Consider the following 19,042-nt stretch of genomic DNA (forward strand, 5'->3'; position numbering starts at 1 on the left):
TATTGTAGATGGAATTTGGAGGTGAGATTTTAGCTTGATGTGTGTCTGGCAAATACTTCCTGTGCACGGATAAAGTTACTCCCTAGCAGCCCCAACAACAGCAAGTTTGAAAGTTCCAGCCCATGATCAGTAAGTGTGAGTGTAGAACGTGACCGGAAAAGATCTGGTTTAGGACTTCATGTTATAAAAGGGTCACTTTTTTTTTCCCGTCTCTCAGAAAAAAACATTTATAGCAGGAGTGCCCTGTACTGAAAACAGCTTCTAGTAGTTCATATTTCCACAGATAATTATCCTGTCTTGCCAGTGATGTTTAGATAGGCCTTGGCATTTTCCGTAATGTACTGAAATTAAGTACAAGACTTTGAAATAGACTCATTGTCTCATCTAATTGTTTTCAGTTGAAGCCAGAAAATGTACTTTAGTACTGAAGCGCTTGCCAAATAATTGTAAGATCCAGATGCTTTAAAATTAATGATTGCGTGTTCTGTTGAGTCAGCTTTTTACTTTTGCAGGTTTTTAAAATTTAATTTATTCGGAAAAATACATGATATCTAGTATTCTCAGAAAGTGAACAGCTTTTGTAAAGTACATACAGCAGATATTAATAACATGTGCTGACAAAGTGAGTGTAGTAAGTCTTTACTTTTTAAATAAACCTACAAGTGTCATGTAACATAAACTACTCAACACAGAGAACCATCACAGTGTATCCATTAGAAGTCTCTTACTATTAGTTCAACCTTATGATTTATGGTAGTGCATACAACATGGCTAAGACAGCATGACTATATAATGTGAATGTTCTTTTTCTTATTCTTTTCATTCCCTGTCCTGTTCCTGAAGACTATGTACGGTATGCCCACGGGTTAATATCAGAATATATTCCTGAAGATCTGAGTAAGGAGCTGTCAAAATACTTAGGGTAAGTATTGTTCCAGCTAGCTGCTAGTTTTATGTGGCATGCATTAATATCCTTTTGGTCACTTCTATTGAATGCTGATGTTTGGTCATCAAAGTTACAGTGAATAATACAATTTTCCCTATCCACTCAGTGGTGTGGGGTTTGAGTTCACGTATGTAACCCGTGCTAGTTTATACTTAAATCTGTAAGGTGAGCGTGTCCTCATGCTGGTGTTCTCATCCACCAGCAGCATTTGTTTGGGGTATCACTGGGACCATGTACTTTCCCCTCCATTCAGTTCTGTTCATTGTGTTCTGTTGTTGTGGCCTGTAGAAGAAATGCGCAGTTTACACCTCAGAAGTCCCATACCTTAACAGTTTGATTGCAGAGGTGTTATGTGCTCTGTAAAAGCATCTTACTAATAAAGCCAAAGTTTTCAAAAGTAAGGTGGGTTTCTCCTGTTACAGCTGCCCAATCTAAGATTTTTTTTTTTTTTTTAAAGAGCCCATCTTTCTTTGTGGTGCCTGGCTCTTTTTCAGTTGTCTAAGTCAGAAATACAGGCAGGGTTCATGAGCCACTTTTTTGCAAACATATGCCATGTGTGAGTATCTGATACACAAAGCAACCTTTGTGGGAAAGGAATTAAAATTTGGGCCATTCAGCTGTCTAAATTTATAACATAAAGTTTTTTGTTCTGCAGTCTCCCAGAACTTACAAGCCCTGCACCAGAGCCACCATTGAAGGTAGGAGAACATAAAGGAGAAAGATATTAAAAGATATAGTATGTTGTAAGCTAGTTTCTCTGAATTATTATTAAAACTGAACTAGGCCAAGCACTGGGTGCAATACAATGAGTAAATTGGCCTTGTAAAAACACAGTCTGAAATAACACGAGAACATTACCAGGTACTTTTATATTTTATATTAAGCAATATTTTGGTTGGTTTTGCTGTTTAAAAAAGGGGAGGGAAAGAGACTTATTTTATGTTTTTGGTCAGCAGTCTTCTCTTTTGTGTTTTGCTCATTTAGTTTTATTGAGGTTGATGGGACACTATGACCTCATAGCTTTTCTTTCATATGTAATTTATGAGGACCCTGAAAGGGACCTCCTGGGTCATGGATTCCCAGACAACCATGTTGGATAATTTCTCCTACAATGACCATTCTCCACTGTAAGTCTCATTAGGATTTTTTGTTTCCATTACTTCTCTTGGAAGACTGTTGTATAACCTCATTCCTCTGATGCTCAGAAACCTTCCTGTAAATTCCACCTTGAATTTATTCGTGGCCAATTTATTCCCTTGGGGTTTTGTGCTAACATTATCATTGTTTGTTTTAATTGAAATGGCTCTTTTCCCTCCCTAACATAAGTTCTCTCAGCGTGTAAAGGGAAAATATATATCCTTCTGTTTTCATTTTGTGAAGCCAAACGTGGTTGTGGAAGATGGTTCCTCCATTCCGTTATCATTGTGGGAACATTTCTTTGCACCTGTTCCAAGATGAATTCAATTGTTTGAAAACAGGTGGCCAGAATCAGATATAATTTTTCATGGTAACATCTTTACCAATACAATACGGTGGCATTAATCCCTTCTGGTCTTAACTAGAAGTACTTTATCTCATTATTTCTTAGAATCCCATTTGCCTCTCTTACTGTGTGATGTAGCAGATAGTCATGCTGTGAACAGTTAAGACACACAGGTCTTTTTTTTCTACACTGCAATTCTTAGCGGATCAGCATTCAGATTATACTAGAAGTTCATGCAGGTAGTTGCTGTATACACGACCTTATACTTCTTTACATTTCATCTGTTTATAATGTTTTCAGTCTTGAAGGTTCTTTTGCTTTTTCTTCACAGTGTTACAAGCTCTTTAGGTATTCATAATGCTAGTCAGTGGTCTACATTCAGTGAATGTTAGCATGCTGTTATCTTTAATTAACAATTAACGAACATTTTGAATAGGTATTGTTCATGGCACTCCACTTGTAATATTCATCCATCCCTGTGACATCCCTTTCTGCGTTACTTGCCTTTGTTTCCCTTTCACACAGTTTCTTACGTACCCTAAAATTCTTATGCAATCTTCATCTTCTTTCATTTCCATTGCTTAAGTGGCACCATGTCAAATCCTCTGGCAATCCCTTACATTTTCTGTCACCAGAAACTGTATTATCTTTGTGGAAAAAAAGAAGTGAGTAGGTATTGCCTACATTTAGTTCTCATTTACTCCGTGTCTTTAATTATTCTTCCTTCTTTCACACACCCACAGCTTCCATTCTGCTGAAGCCTACTATAACTTTTTCTTCCTCCTTACAAATAGATGGGTGTTCTGCTATTCTGCGGCAATGTGGTCCCTATCTAGTAAAACAGTTGCCAGGTTTTGCTCCTGGACTTGTGATTTCTGAGGCAGTCTCCCAACAGTGTCAGCATATTGAGTTTTTGCTTCTATTTTGAACAGAGTGATTTCTTTACTCTTCATCTGAATTTAACCCTGAATTTAACCTCTTCATCTTCACTGAAAACGATTTACTGAGGCGAAGGATTTATTCCATTTTAGGGCTAGACCTAGATTAGCTTTAATATCTATTCATTTGTAGCAGCATTGCTTTTTAGATTCCATTTTTGCTTCTGTGGCTAAACAACCTTCTACTATTTGTTTTAATTTCCTTTCCAAGGTCTAACTCAGCTTGACTTTTTGGCAGCTCTCACTTTATCCCTGTATTACCTGACGCCTAAAACAAATATCTTTCTTTATGCCTTTTTTTTCCCTGTTCATTTTAGATTTTTGCTTACTACTACTATCTTTTTACTTGAGGGGGATGGAAAATGTGTGCATCTGTGTGAGTGTATGTGTGGGGGAGTATTCATCTAGTTTAGTTTGAGAAGCTCTTTGCTTCAAAATTCTTCACTTTGTTAAGGTAAGAGATCCAAAATTACATATTTCATCTTTTTCTTTTGCATTCCAAGAGTCTTCCCCATGCATCAAGTCCTTTGCTATGGCTTTTGAAAATAACGCAAACAGTTTGCAAATTTTGCCCCTGTGGGATCAAGAGCCCCACTTTTGATTTTCCTTTTCATTTAATTTCAACTGAGGCACCCTGTGTCTACTGAAACTAGGTTACTTACTACAATGACCTTTCCTGCAAAGTCCCTGCTACTTACCGAAACACAGTCTAAAATAACCTCATTTCTGGCCGGTTCAGTGACTGTTTTGTTAAGCCGTATGTCAGCTAGCACATGCAGGAATAATTGGGCCCTACTGTTATTAATAGCATTTGTTCTCCAATGTATATCCGTGGATATAAGTTATTTCCATGTGGTTGGACAGTTGTTCTGGCTGCACAGTTACTTGGCCCTTTGATTCTGTTAAGAATTATCTTTATGTATTGTAAGAAATATTAAACACACATCAGGAGCCAACTGATATTCATTAGCTGTATAAGCATGTTACAACAACTATATTAAACTACATGTGATGTACATTACATATTCTGTATGAATAGCTTTTATACTATTGGGATAGTTCTGAGAATCTATTTTTAAAAATAGTTTTATTTCAGCAGTTGGGTTACAGAGGAAACGAGGCTTAGAACCGTTCAGTTGCTGGGCAGTGAAATCTTACTGAGTATCCCATTAATTTTCAGAGCACTGACCAAGGTGTGCATGATGTGTCTGAGTTTAAGTCTTTGCAACTTCGGTGCTTAAACCTCTCCTTTATCTTACAACCTCAGAGGAGCAAGGCAGACTTGTACACTAAAATCTGTAGTCTCCTTTAGACCATACTTACTCACTTTGTAATTTCTTATTCGCTTTGCATTGAGATTTCTCTTTATGAGGGCAAGGTATATCAACAGACATAGTATATCATTTTTGCAAATAAGGGTCTAACATATTTCCTCATATAGCAAAGTAATTACATGTTTAGAAATGGTGTTAAATTCTGAAGGGAGGAGAGATTTAGAAACTTCGATGTTTGGCAGAAAAGCTATGACAGATTCTCTCTTGTAATATCAGGTAGACTGGGTACAGTCTGGACATTGTGGTTTAATGATTAAATCAAAAATACATGTTATCTGTATTAATTGTAAGCCGTTGATCTGTGTTGTAGTCATTATACTGTCCAGTTTGTCAGCATAGGCAAGTCTGGCCATTGGCAGACGATAACAGCTTACAAAGGATATGTAGGCTCTGCTACAACTGAACAGCAAATGCTTTGCCGAAATGCAAACATTTTATTGTAAGTTTTAAAAACTTGTTTATCAGATTCCAAAAAGAGGAGAATAGTCATTATTCATTACATTGTCATTTGAAAATATAATCACAGCTCAGTAAACAGCCTCCCAGAGAGACTGATCCAGATCCCATTGAAATCAGAAGAGAAGGCTGCTGTTGGATCTGGTTCTAAGAGCTGAGAAATCTAAGCTGCAGACCTGGCTTCTGTGCCAGAAGGGAGGGGGGAGGGAGGGAGATCACAAGCACCATAAACAAAATGAATAAAACAGGATCTTAAAATGGTACGGTACCATCCAAGTTGCTTGCAAAATCACTCTCTTTGGCACAAGACCTGGGAAGGCCACAGCTTAGATTTCACAGGATATTAAGGACAGGGTAGTAATATCAGATATATAATAATAATAAAAATACAGTGTTGTAAAATACAATATACTTTTTTTCCCTTTTGGAAGCATACCAAAAGTTTTCACCTTTAAACTAAACACATGCTCACAGTTTATGGAAAGAAATATTCATTCTTACAGCCTGATCATGTGAAGTGCTGAGGACTCTTGACTCCCATTATTTCTGAAGTTAGAAAGCACCCAGCACAAGCACAGTCAAGCTTCTCAATGTACTGTCGGATTCAAGTGATGAAGGAGCCAGCAGAACTATGTCAGTGCTTCATTGTGGCCAAGCTGTAGAAACTAATCACTTCTAGAGGTTGTGCATGAACAGATAACAGCCTAGGTGACGATCCACTCGTGCTGGCAGATGTAACACTGGAGTTGCTGGTCCTTCACAGTTCCATGAGTCTGTGGGGACCAGTGTCTGGGTTCCCTGGCTGCTAGACAATTAACTTCCAACAGCTGCTCCATAAAGGTTCTCTAAATATTTAGACTCTGACACCACAGACACAATCATGGAAATTAAAAACTGGATTAAAGTGATTTCTGTAAAGTCATTCTTCAGAAAGGCTAGGAAGAAGAAAATGCTTCCTATGGCATTGAATGATCTCTTCTGAATACTTTAGGGATGGTATATAATCGTGTAAAGAAGACAATTACAAAAAGAAACCTTCCACTGTTACTGTAGATTCCTCTGTTCATCGCCAGTCCTGTTTTGGTGCTATGGTTACTTTATAAAGCCAGAACTTTAAACTTCCATGTGTGTACACATAAAAGTGGTTGACAGAGAAACTTCATCACTCTAACATTTCAGAAAAGGAAATTATCAGATGTCCCTGTGGAAGAAGAAGAAGACTATACTAAGTTTAACAGCAGCAATCTGAAAAACAAAAAGGTAAGCCAGCCTTGCACTCATGCATGTTTTGTTAAAGCATAGATTAAAACTCAACATTAGCACAGAGTCACTTTTACTCTCCTCCGAAACACACAAGAAGTGGGGAGGGGAAGCCAAATGGCAGATTTCTGCAGTTGTATCATCTTGAACTTTCAGGTTTAATTTGATTTTGATGGTCTTCATGTCCCGTTCTGAACTCTTCTGAACTGTTACTGTTTGACTGTATTTTATTGGTGAACACGCCAGTGAACCTTGCAGACTTTGACACGTTAAGATTCTCAGATTATGTTTGCAAAAGCTCTTTGAGATCTTCAGATGAGAAATCCTACATCTGAGTGATAGCAACTTGATAACTTTTGGTTATCTGAAAAAGAAACAATGATGGCAACATGCACTTAAATTCCGAGGGCTGCTGAGACAGGCTGTATTTTTACGTAGACATATTGCTTGTGCGCTTATTTATGTCAATTTAATACAGTTAAATCAACACTGAGCTTGCTGACTGCCAGCTCCAACACAAGTTTGGAGGCCAATTCAAATCTGAGTCCAGTGGTGCTTGCCACTGTACCATTCCTAGGAGAGAAACAGAGATGTGAAAAATAGATTGTTTGTATGTGCCAAGCTTATGAGGCTTGCACTGGGTTGTTTCTCTGAGCATTGAAAGAAAATGAATCTTTCTGCAGTCCATTGGGAACTAAAAAGGCCCTCTGTTCTGGTCTTTGACCTTCAGACTAATGCTGACTACTCCTTATCCTTTTGCAAAGAGAAGCAGCTGGTGACAGATAGATTCCTTCTTTCCCTAGCACCCCCCAGAATTGTTCATATCTGGGACACACACTTGTTTTGAACTTAGAGGATTGCCCCCTAAGTGGAGGTAATAAATAGTGTAAAATCTGCATGTTGTCCCCTCTCTCTATTATGTACACACAGGTTTTGAACTGAGCATAAAGATAGAAACAGACTGAGGAGAGATAATTCCTTTTAATGCTAAATATGATTTACTTCTAAAATAACGAAGCACATTGATGAGAGAATCTGGGAAAGAAAAGATAGCTCTTGGACTCCGTACAGTTTACTACTCTTTTTTTTTTCTTAATACTTTGGCAGTGTTTTTGTTTGTACAGTAACACAGACAGTCATACTGCAGTTGCATATCTCCATCCTGTCCGTAACCTTCTAGCTGATCCCAAGTAGTGTAATTGTGAAGTCCTGTAGACTGAGAAATATCATAAAGAAAGGTCAATGCAAAGTTTTCTTAATAGGTAAAACAGCTAGAGATTTAAAACATAACATTTTAAAATGTAAGAAAGAAAAGAGGTCAGCTCTATAAAATGTGGCTCATAAAATGTGTTTTAGGTGTAAAAGTCTGGGAAGTTGTCCCAGTGGCCTCAAAGTGCTTTGCAAATGTTGGTTACCTTCTTCATTCTTAGCTCTTCCATCTCTTTTCCCTTTATTTCACTGCACATAGAGACTTTGATAATAAATCAGTGTGAATTATTCATCATCTGTAATGCAAGGCTGTAATTCAGCCTGCTGACAGCATAATCATGAGATTGAGTCGGAGGGTACAGTATGCATCTGTTATATTGCATGCATTATTCCTCTTAATGTACACTCAGGGATTATCCCAAAGTAAACGTTTGAGTTGGGATATCTCATTCTGGAGAAGGCAAAGATGTTTCACCTCCTTGTCTTTGTAATTGATTCTCTGCCTTTGTCTGAGGTTAAGCAATTTATGACAAGTATTTCTCTGATTGAATAATCTCAAATTTGTTTTGTAAGGTTTTTTCCCCTACAATTTAAAGCCTGCATAAAATTATCTTTACTGCTGTATACTAAAAAACCAATTCAACTTCTTGTTTGACTTCTGTATTTAGAAATTTGTACCTTATACTTCCCTCCTACAAAAATGCTTTTTAACTTGTTCTACTTCTCGTTTCATTTACAGGCAAACAGCAAGATGACTGCAGCTCAGAAGGCTCTGGCCAAAGTTGATAAGAGTGGAATGAAATCCATTTCTTCTTTCTTTAGCTCCAAACCTAAGGCATCAAAATAAAGACTTGTTTTTGGAAAAGTTTTATACGGTGTTTATTTTTACATTAAGCTAAAAACGTCTCTTGGAGTTTTTTTGTTACGTATATATGCAGGGCATGTTAATGTACATGGTGTAGTGCAATGAAGAGATCTGCAAGCTAGTGTGGGACAGAACTGTTGTCTCAGTGGGACAAGGTAGTACCATGGAGAAATTCCAGCCTGGAATTAACATGTAGCATACAGCACAGCTGTACTGCCTTGTCTTCTAGAGCAAGCTCAGTAAAGAACACCGCAGAGTTTTCTCCATTGCACTCCATTGTGGGCTGGAAACATGTCCTCTCTCCTGTGGTAAGTTTTAAAGGAGAGGTTTTTTTGTTCTTTAGGAGTATTATTTTTTGAGACTCTCTGGAGATTTTTACTCAATACAACACCAGAATAGGATGGCATCATCAGATTTTTATGTTGACCCAAATCTTAAGTGCTGAGATAAGCACTGCAATTTATTGAGGCAAAGATATTGTGTCTATATTCAGATTTGGTTGTTTTGAAGATGCTAGAAACAAATTGCAATAAATGTCAACATCCATGTGATGCAATAAAGTACTTTATGTAACAAATTTGTGCTTGTGGTGTTTGCTGTATGTTTCAAGAATTGGGTTAGGCTTCAGGATATTTCTTGTGGGCTTTTGGTATTTTTCTGTGTATAAATATTAATCCTTGAAGAATTACAACATCATTTCAGGCTTAAATGATAAATCTCTTAACACATAGCAATATAGAATTATTTTATGTTCAGTTCCAAGGTCAGTAGGTCCTTACCAAAATAATTAGTGAAAGATTTATTTAAAGACAAAAGTGAGGGTTTAAAAAAGCCTGTGTGGAACTGGATGTGTAATTCAAAAGCTTAACTCTGAGTGCCTTAGGTAAGCATTATGAAGACACGCACAAAGTTTGTCTGTTACTTAAAACATACAACTCACTCTTGGGTGTGTTCTTTCCTTATTAGAGAGTATTCCCATGTATTCAGAGGTGTATAGGTATCTGCTATATTGCAATTTCCCTGATCACAGAATTGGGTTACTGGGATCATTTGTATAGACCTAGCCAGTCCTGCACAATACTAACATCTGATTTCCTCCAGGAGTTCTTGCACTGAGCCATTACTCTGTTTGAGCTACAGTGTTTTAGAAAGGGAATCTTAAAATACATCATTCTTTGCTACTTAACTCAGTGGAGAACCTCCTTGCATCCCTTGATACTGGGGACTTTGAGAGAAACTGTGAGTTGATCCATTTTTGGTAACTATGCCATTGTTCCACTGCAGGCTGATATGCTTGCTGTTTAAAACCCTTGGATCGCAGTGGTGTCTGTCAAGTTAAAGAGCTCTGTGGCATTCGTTTCCAAACAGAAATGAATGAAAAAACATGCCATACCTTGTATGCTGTTTTGCAATTGCAGTTTTGGGAGGGGTCTGTATGCCTTTCAAAAGTGTTTTTTCAAAGTTATGTTTGTAAATGGAGAAGTCAGTACAGTTAGAATTCCAGATAAAGGAAAATATTTGGAAATCTATGGAATTATCTCTGATTACAGAGGTACTTAATTCTAAATGTGGGTGCCTTCCCAATGAAACTGGACTGAGGTAGGAGCAAGTGTAGAGTTAATGCTTCCAGTTAAAAAAAAAAAAAAAAGTCTGAAGTGGTTTATCTAGACCCCAAATGGCATTCCTTAGGAAAAATGCTTTTCAGACATTCTGAGGAATCAATAGTATGTCTTCCCTATCTCTGGAAGTCAGTCCGTTGTACTAGTGTTTGAATATGTGATTCAGATGCAGACACTTTGTTGATTTTTCAGTTAGAATCATTCTCCCAAGTCATTTGGTGCTTTAATAAAATTTCACTCATGAATGTAAACTTTCTAAACAATATAATGGGTAGAGAAAGGTAGGGAACACAAGTGGGAAATGCTGTGTGGGGCCATAGAGAAACTCCTGCTACGCCACACTGCCTTGCTGTTCAGCTGTCTTGAGCAGACAGCAGTCCTGTCGATAGAGTTTCCTGTTCTGATATTAACTCTGAGACAAGTTTAAAAAATAATAGAAGGTGCCATGATAGTTTTGATGTGCACTGCCTTTAGGATTGCCATCTTGCTTTTTTTCTTACCTTACTTGTCTGGGCTATAAGTGAAGACCGGTGCTGTAGTAGCAGTTACTGGCTTATCCAATGGGTTCTTCCTATGAGTTGGGAAGAACTGGCATCTGGTGAGCCTAGACTGAGGAACTGCAGTCCTGTTGAAAAACAGCAAAGTGCAGGATAATGTAATGTAATGAAATGAAAAAAGAGCAAACAGGCACTTACCGTCATGTTAATGTAGAAGTTTTGTGCAATAAGCAACATCTTAGGGAGTGCTTTGGTAAATGAGATTAAAGGAATTGTGTATCTATTAACTGAACGACAATTCCAAGCACTGGAAGGTGTTGGGAAGACAAGCAAGCAAGCATGGGATGGATGTTTCAGTGGAAAACCAAGAATGGGAGAGAGTTACGGTAGAAACAGGAGCTGTGAGGTGGGAAAGATGCATGTTTGTATCTCTTATTCTGAATATTTTAATGTGCTAGTTTCAGGTTTGGGGTTTTTAATAGTTCAAAGGTTTTGTGAAATAAAATTTGGAAATTTGTCTTTTCATTGACTGAACAGTTTGAGAATGCTTCTTCTAAGAAAAAAAAAAAATCTGGTCAGAATTTAGGGCAGAAGGACAATCCTGATACAGATGGGAGGTTTTGTCATGGCTTCTGATTTGGGGTACAGATTTCTTCTTTCTTTCTGCAGCCATGACTTTCACATCCATCGCTACACGTAAGGACTAGTCAGAGTTCTTCCTCTGTGCATGGATGCGTTGTGCTTTAGCATGTCACATCTCAACCTCAGCTGTCAGCTACGCCGTAACTTACAACAACGGTAATTTTATTAGCACCTGTCTTTGGTTGAGCAGAAATTTGTGCATGACAAAAGAGCACAAGCCATTTCCAAGAGCCATTACAGCTTTCACGTGACAACAAAAACTCTTTTCCCTTTAGGAAAGAATGAAATACATTTAGTAACTTTGAAACTTCCTTAACATGTAGCTGTAAGATGTTATGAAGAACATGTGGTGCCAAATACATAAAACAATATTTCCTACCACAACGAGGATTTAAATATAGTTACTATGACTAGCCAGCAGTAGCGCTAGGTCATTATGAAGTGCTGCTTTGCTATTTCTTGCTTGGTTAGCTTAGTATGAGACAATATGCCAGCGCCGTTACAGAAATATGGTCTTACTTTATTTCTTTTTCAGGATTAACATGCTGTCTTTACATGCTCATGTAAATAACTGATGAGTTGTGATGCTTTTATAGTTGTTGTTTTCGGATTAAGCAGCTCTTAGAGTCCAACTCTTTTAAGACTTCACGTTGCAAACGGATTGACATCATTGAGCATGGAAGACTTCATACGGAAATACCAGCACTGACTTGGGGATATGTCGGGGTTGGGCTTGCACGTCGTTTTCAGTATTACATAGTAAAGTTAGTTCTATTTGTAGAAGTGGCAATTGGTGATTTGATTTTTTTCAGTAGAAAAGGTGGCACAGTTGGCAGAATTTGCCTTCAGCTCAGAAATTTAGAAGCGTTCAGTGATGCTTGCTTTCACATGTTCAATTGCATCTGACTTTATGGTTTTTAGAGGGAAACTAAAAGCATGGGTGCTTATTTGAATAGATTAATGCTTATGCCTAGGGTTTTCTTTTCTTTTTAGATGCCTGCACAAAGACGTCCAAAGAAGAAGTGAAAGGAGCATAAGGAGACTCGCTAATATTATTTTAACTTGCCATAATCTCAAAGCAGCTTTTAAAGGCTTTTTTTATGCACTTTCTGAAAATAAATGCTTGAAGTTAGACATGCCCTGTTCCAAGAAAAAGCAAATCTCAGCAGATTAACATTGTTAAATATGCGGTGTGTTAAACATACAGTGCTTCAAATTTTATAGCTTATACACTATTGGTCTATCGGGCCCTTCCAGGAAAGCACTTACGAGCATGCCTAATGTTAAGCACATGAGCAGTGTTCTTAAAGTCAGCAGTGTTGTTCGTGCGGGTAAGTGCTTTGCTGGATCAGCGCCTAAAGTCCTGTTAGGTGCTGAGCATCCTGATCCATATCCAGCAAAGCACTTACGTCCATGCTTATCTTGAAGTGGAAGAGCCGGTCTAACTAATATTTGTGCATTAGTGTTTGCCATAAAAATCTCTCTTGGCACAGAAACTCACATGCTTAAAATTAAGCACCTGCCTAAGTATTTTGCAAGGTCAGACCAACAGCATCCTTGAGCAAATCTTAAATAATTACTTGATTTTGTATTAATTTTCTTTTTTGTAGTAGTTGCTCTGTTTTTTAACAGAACGTATGATTTTATTGGCTATAATTTCAAGCTTTAGAAGCTGCATAGCAAAATGTTTTATACAATTTTCTCCTTTCTTTTTCAAAATCTAGCGAAATGCTTTTTTGGACCAAAAGTACATTTGTTCAGACTTAGAATTATCTAAAATGAAAAAAAAAAAAAAAAAGTTAACTTCTTCTTAGGACATACCCATTTTTTTGTAAGAACTATTTCACTGAGCTTGATTTGAATGGGCTTGTCCAACCCTGACCTATTATCCAGAAGATATCACCTAGCTCTGGCTTGTGAGCAGTCTGACTCTTGAAGTAAAGTCAACTTCAATAAAATTGTCAAAGTTCACATAAAACATGGAGGAAATGGATGCTAATGAGATCCTTAACTGATCTGTCAGATTCACAGACTGACGTTTTTAACTTAAATAACGGTTTATGAAACTACCAAACTTTAGTATGTAACTTTTTGTTACAAAATTTTTAAAGTGATAATTTACATGATTTTGAACATAATAAATGTGTATTTCTGTAAATTTTAACTCAGAAGACAATTCACAGATACCTCAAATAGACGAAATGTTCTGTAAAATTTAAATATACTTGAAGCATTCTAGGTAAGAAATAAAAAAATGCTTTTCTTCCATACATTCTGCCTAACTTCAAGTCAAACAAGAACTTCCAGAAGAGTTTATTAGGACATTTCTGAAAACTAAATTCCAAGAGGAAGAGGCAAGGGCATATTCAACTTTCTTTTCGATTTAAATCAACTCTGTTTTGGAATATGAAAGATCTGACCTGTTAACCATTTAGAAATCGTGTACGATAGGAAATGTAACCAAAATGCTTATTTTAGAAATTTGCACTGAATTCTTTGTTTCCTTTTCACTTGTCTAGTTAAGCAAAGTGCACTGTGCCTTTTCAAGGTAAAAATGTTTATTTTAACATAATTTTCTATGCAGTACTGCAGGAATAATTATATGGGTTCCAGATGAGATTTCTATTTTTCTAGCTTCTTATATTCAAAAAATACTTGATGTATAAATAAGACTGTATATTTCAATAAACTGTTGTTAAATTTTTATTTCAGATTTTATTTTTACTTCATGTGCAAGAAAGAAATAAATATCTTTGGAATAATTTGTTGATCGTTACTTCATTAATCTCACAGAGAAATACAAAGAGAAACACAGTGCCATCAGACTACTAATTCCACTAGCCTCTGCAAGCTAGTCAGTAATTCTTAGACTGAGTTGAAGGAAAAAATGAATCCTGAGATAGACACAAATTTAAAGGTTTATTAAGAGAGATTCAGTGATGCTAATTGTTGAGGAGCTTACTGTACAGATGCTCTAGTGAAAACCCATTGGTGTGTGCATACAGTTGGTGGCCCGCATACTTTGGCCATTCTGATTTTAATGACTGTGGTGTAAAGTCTCTGAGGGATTGGGGGATAAGGAGAAAAGAGGTGAAGAGAATGATGTGATATTCTTGTCATTTTTAACATACTTCCCATTCTTTACCATCACATAAGTAGTATACAGGTGCTCTGTCACAGATCTACAGAACGGATAGCCTTTACTTTTTTTGGGGGGGCGGGGGGTTGGAGGGTGGGGTGGGTTGGTTGGTTGGTTGGTTTGGTGGTGTTTTTATTTTGTAGAAGGCAGTTAAGCAGACACAAAGAAATAGCCGTCCCTTTGCCAAAACATTATTCTGGTACCACCATGATGCTGTGCTCCGACACGAGGCTGCAGGGCTGTTAGGACTCATTGCCATTTCATTTGTGAAATCCAGAGAACAAGGGGAAAGCAAAGGTAGAGGGGTTTTTGGTTGTTGTTTTTGTTTTGGGTTTGGGGTTTTTTGGCAGTCAAGTAGGTTTATTGATACTAATAAGAGCAAAGTAAGAAGAGTAATAGGGTTTATTCCATTTCATAAGCCCGTCCCTCACCAGTACTTTTCTGTAGAAACAATTTCTGTAGAAACAACCAGTGCTAAGGACAAAGCACTAAGGCAGCTTCTATTTAAATGTAAAATAGCATTTACGGTGCTAAGTCCAATAAAGCCAACTCACAAAGTAACACTAAGACTGAAGAACTGTCATAGCTCAAGTGTCTAAGCCTAGTTGTCTAGCTGCCTCTGTGTGCACAACTGTTCTGTCTCAGTGTCTGTCACATTGCAAATGGCCCTGTTTTTTCCTAAAAAACATGGTTTTTTGATTTAGTAGGAGTAAAAAATAAATAGCTGATAGTCTTTTTGATCTTCTAGTCAGTCCTATGTCAGAGAAACTGAGCAGAATGGTTACTGGGTTTGGTGGCTAGTGATAACTGAAGCTTCTTTGAAGTAAGCCATTAATGACTCTTTCCACCTCATTTTTACAACCTGAAAGATAGTACTCTGCACAGCCTCTGGACAGCATCCTGAAAAGATGATTTTTTTGTATTCCAGGAAGAATCATCCACTGAAACTGCCTTTTTCTCATGTATGACAACATGAGTCTATATGGCCATGTGGGCTCACACACAAAATTTGTAGGTAGCTGTCTTCAGTGTCACTGTAGTGTCTTCAAGAATTGGAGGGAATCCCGTGTTTGAGGAATTGAATTTAGCCTCCAGGCTGGACAGGATAGGTCAGGCTATGAAGATCCCTTTGGCTTTACATTAAGTGTTTCTCTCTCATCATTTTGTAAATCTGTAATTGTAATTTTTAACCTGCTCTGTTGGGAGGGGAAACATCCCCTCTCCACCCTGCATATTTTCTTCTGCAGTGTTACCATATGGTTTTATCTTACAGCCCACCTAAACTGTTGTTGAAATTGTACCCTATTACCTCCTTCCTGCCCCACAATCCACTCTTCTGTGATTGTAAGGGCAAAGTTTGTTTGTGACCATTTTGAAATCCACTCTCCGATACCCGAAACATTCCCATCTGTCCACAAGGAAGCACTGAGAAAGTGGACTAAACTATCTGCTCAGCTTGCAAGCAGCCAAGGTAGGCAAGTTGATCCAGACCCCCTTTTCCAGATGTACTCTCGTGACTGATATTAAGGAGTTTTAGCCCCTTAATTTCCAGTTATTTTTTTCTCAGCTGTTAACTGCCCCCCACCCCTCTGGCTGCGACGCTGTGACTTATTGTGTGAGGCACGCTCAGCCTTTCAGTGTGAATTAAAACAGCACCCAACAGCCAAAGGGTCGTAACTGTTTAAGCTGTTAAGGCTCAACTGAAAGAGTATATCCAAGCATACCCTTCAGCTCTCTGTCCCTCGGCCTTCAATCTATAAACTGTGAATTACGTCTCCCTGCCTCATCATGGCGAGCTGTGACAGTTACTAGCTCACAGGATTACATTTAAATAAAAATATATTTAAAGCTGAATCCAGTGAACTCAACCTGAACTTTTTTCAACTCCCATATGCCTACCACAAGGAAGAATCCCTCTTCAGAGAATGGAACTACGTGGAGATACTGATTTTGGGAAAAGCAGTGTGAGATTACCACTTGGTTCATAACACCATGCAAGACGGACAAGAGCAGCTGTGCCCTGACCTGGGCTCCCAAATCTTGATGGACAGAAGTTTTTCTCTGGATCCAGGTCATGAAGCGTTGGTTTAGGCTGGGCTCTAAGGAATAGAAGCTCTTTGAGTAGGATTTAATACTGCCATTTTTTCCCATAAGCAAAAGCCCCTACAGTCTTTGTGCTGCTTGGGTATGGCTTTGCCTTTAGTAAGCACAAATTAAACTTCTGGCCTTCCTGGAGCATGGCTGGAGCATAAACCCAGCAAAACCATGTTTGTAGGGTTGTAGCAGGACGATTACTCCCAAGATAACTCACAGGTTAACTGGGCAATCTGCAGGGTCTGTGACAAGACAAGGAGAGATTTCCCATGCGCATTCCTCCCAGGCAGGACGGGACTAACCTTTGCAAGTGCTCCACATCCATAACAGATAAAACATGTGCTCTGCTCCAGCTCTAAGTAGACAGAGCAGTGGCAGACCTGGAGTGTGACCGAAATGAGGAAATAAGTCTGAATGTGGTGGGGAAATGTGTAATGGATGTGCTGCCCCAGAGCTGTCCTGAGTGTACTGTGCCCTTTTTCTCCAGCTCGTTGGTTGGAGACGGTAGCACTGGCAGAGAGGAGGCATTCCAGGAGGATTGTCTGCTGTGGTTTTTGTTTTCAGGCCAAGTTGCCCCTGTGTTCATCCATGTGGCTCAAAGAGACTGAGATTTCCCTTTCAGGGCTACTGCTCAGTGACCAGCAGTGTAAGCCAAAGGCAGTCCTACGGGGATCAGAGTATTTCTGCAGGAAACAAAGTGGGGAGAAAGGGCTCACGATGGCAAATAAAGGAACAGAGGTAGGAAGGGCAGAGGGGAGAGAGAGAGTGCTTGGACAGCACAGAAAAGCAAAGACGGCCATGGTTCAACACCTTTCCAGCCTCTCATTCTGTCTGGGAGTTGAGCAGTAAATACTCTTCTTTATTTGTGCCAATGGTGTGTGAAAACCACTAGGTAGCAGGCAACTGCTAAAAAGCAGTAGCTCATTAGGATGGAACATGCTACTCCATGGCAAGAAGAAAATGTTACCAGACCTTTTTAAGGAAAACCACCGCAGAAATAAGTTTGCCAGTAGCACTTACAAGGATCAGAGAGATTCTGTGTCCTTAGTTTTCCAGGGCCCTTTTCAACAGTTCTTTATAGAGGACTGTTTATTTTGACAGTGTATGAAGAAGTCCTACTTCGCTTTGAAGACCCCTGAGAGATATCTGTCCCAGAGGACGTGCAGAGCACCTGCAAGCAGTGACATTCTCACATGTCCTCATGTTCATGTCCATGTGTACACTCTCTGTATTTCTGACTCTGCCAAAGTTTAACCATACAAATCCTATTGAACAGAACAGGAGTTGTGTAGCTAAATTCTGTCCTGGGGTTTGGAAATACAGAGGTTAAATGAACAGCGTGTGTTAACATATTTACGTTTATAGATTGGCAGAGCCAACAATACCATAGTATACAACCACAGTACCTGGTCTCCATGACAGAAGGGGAAAGGCCTGGGGAGGTGCAGATAGATCAACACCTATTTACACACCTGGTGTCAACAGGAACCAGCAGTTTTGACCATGGGACCCACTGTGAGGGCTGAGGACTGCTAAGGAGAGATCTTTTCCAACAGTCTGACCAACTTGGTGAGGAGAGACGAACTAGCACGAACAGGGGAGGGAGAGGACAAAGATGACACGGTGAGGTAGCAGTGTACAAGAGTTAAAAACAAAGATGGCAGGGTTTTGGGTAAAAGAAAGACTTCAGAAGTAATAAAGGAAGGCAAACGGACACTTACCTGAGGAAGTGTACACAAATACATGCAATCTGGGAAACAAGCGGGAGGAACTAGAGCTCTGCATACAGTCACACCATGCCATTGGTATAATTGGAAAAAAAAAAAAAAACACTGAAGAACCTGAGCTACTTGATGGGCTTCTATGAAAAAAAAAATGGATAGATGTGTGGTTAAGGGAAGAGCGTTGGACATTATTTGCATTGATTTTAGCAAGGTTTTTGATACAGTTTCCCATAGTATTCTTGTACCCAGGTTGGGACATCATGGTCTGGATGGGTGGTCAGCCAAATGAGTAGAAGCTTGGTTGGATGGCCAGGCTTGAAAGGTCATGGTTACTGATCAAGCCCTACCTGGACGCCTGTGATACGAGGTATTGCAAGTCTATCCTGGGACCTTCCTTGTTTAACAGCTTTATCAGTGACCTAGAGGAGGTGGAAGAATGTGCTCTCATCAAATGTGTAGATGACACCAAGAGGGAAGCCAGTCAATATACTTAAGGAGAGGGCTGCCATTCAGAGGGACTGAGACAGATGGAAGGGGCCAACAGGAACCTTGTGAAATTCAGCAATGACAATGCCAAGTCCTGCACCTGGGGAGGAATAAGCCCCCCAGTACATCTAGGAAAGTGGTCATCCCACTGTGATCAATATGTGGTCATCCCACTGTAATCAACATGTGCTGGATCACATCTGGATACTGCATCTGGCTTTGGGCTCGTGGTACAAGAGCAATATTGAGAAACTGGAGGGAGTTCAGAGGAGGCCACTGAGATGGTTGGGGGCTGAAACACTTGCCCTCTGAGGAGAGGCTAAGAGAGCTAGTCTTTTTCAGACTGGAGA

The 19,042-nt window shown here is 38.9% G+C and overlaps 1 protein-coding gene across 3 annotated transcripts in view; it reads left to right on the forward strand.

The window, feature by feature from the left end:
• Positions 1-13,991, forward strand: part of RNASEH2B (ribonuclease H2 subunit B) — a 43,852-nt gene extending 29,861 nt beyond the window's left edge. For 2 of the 3 annotated variants that reach the window (XM_048068339.2, XM_048068340.2), the window contains exons 8-11: positions 844-922; positions 1,602-1,644; positions 6,337-6,417; positions 8,366-9,068. In XM_048068339.2, coding sequence (XP_047924296.1) covers positions 844-922; positions 1,602-1,644; positions 6,337-6,417; positions 8,366-8,473 — 311 coding nt within the window. In that variant the 3' untranslated portion in view covers positions 8,474-9,068. Of the gene's footprint in view, positions 1-843; positions 923-1,601; positions 1,645-6,336; positions 6,418-8,365; positions 9,069-12,242 lie in introns of those variants that run through there. The other variant, XM_048068341.2, reaches the window with a different exon arrangement.
• Positions 13,992-19,042: the final 5,051 nt, after the last annotated feature.

The sequence above is a fragment of the Anser cygnoides genome, chromosome 1 (assembly GCF_040182565.1).
Source record: "Anser cygnoides isolate HZ-2024a breed goose chromosome 1, Taihu_goose_T2T_genome, whole genome shotgun sequence".
Taxonomy (NCBI): Eukaryota; Metazoa; Chordata; class Aves; order Anseriformes; family Anatidae; genus Anser; species Anser cygnoides.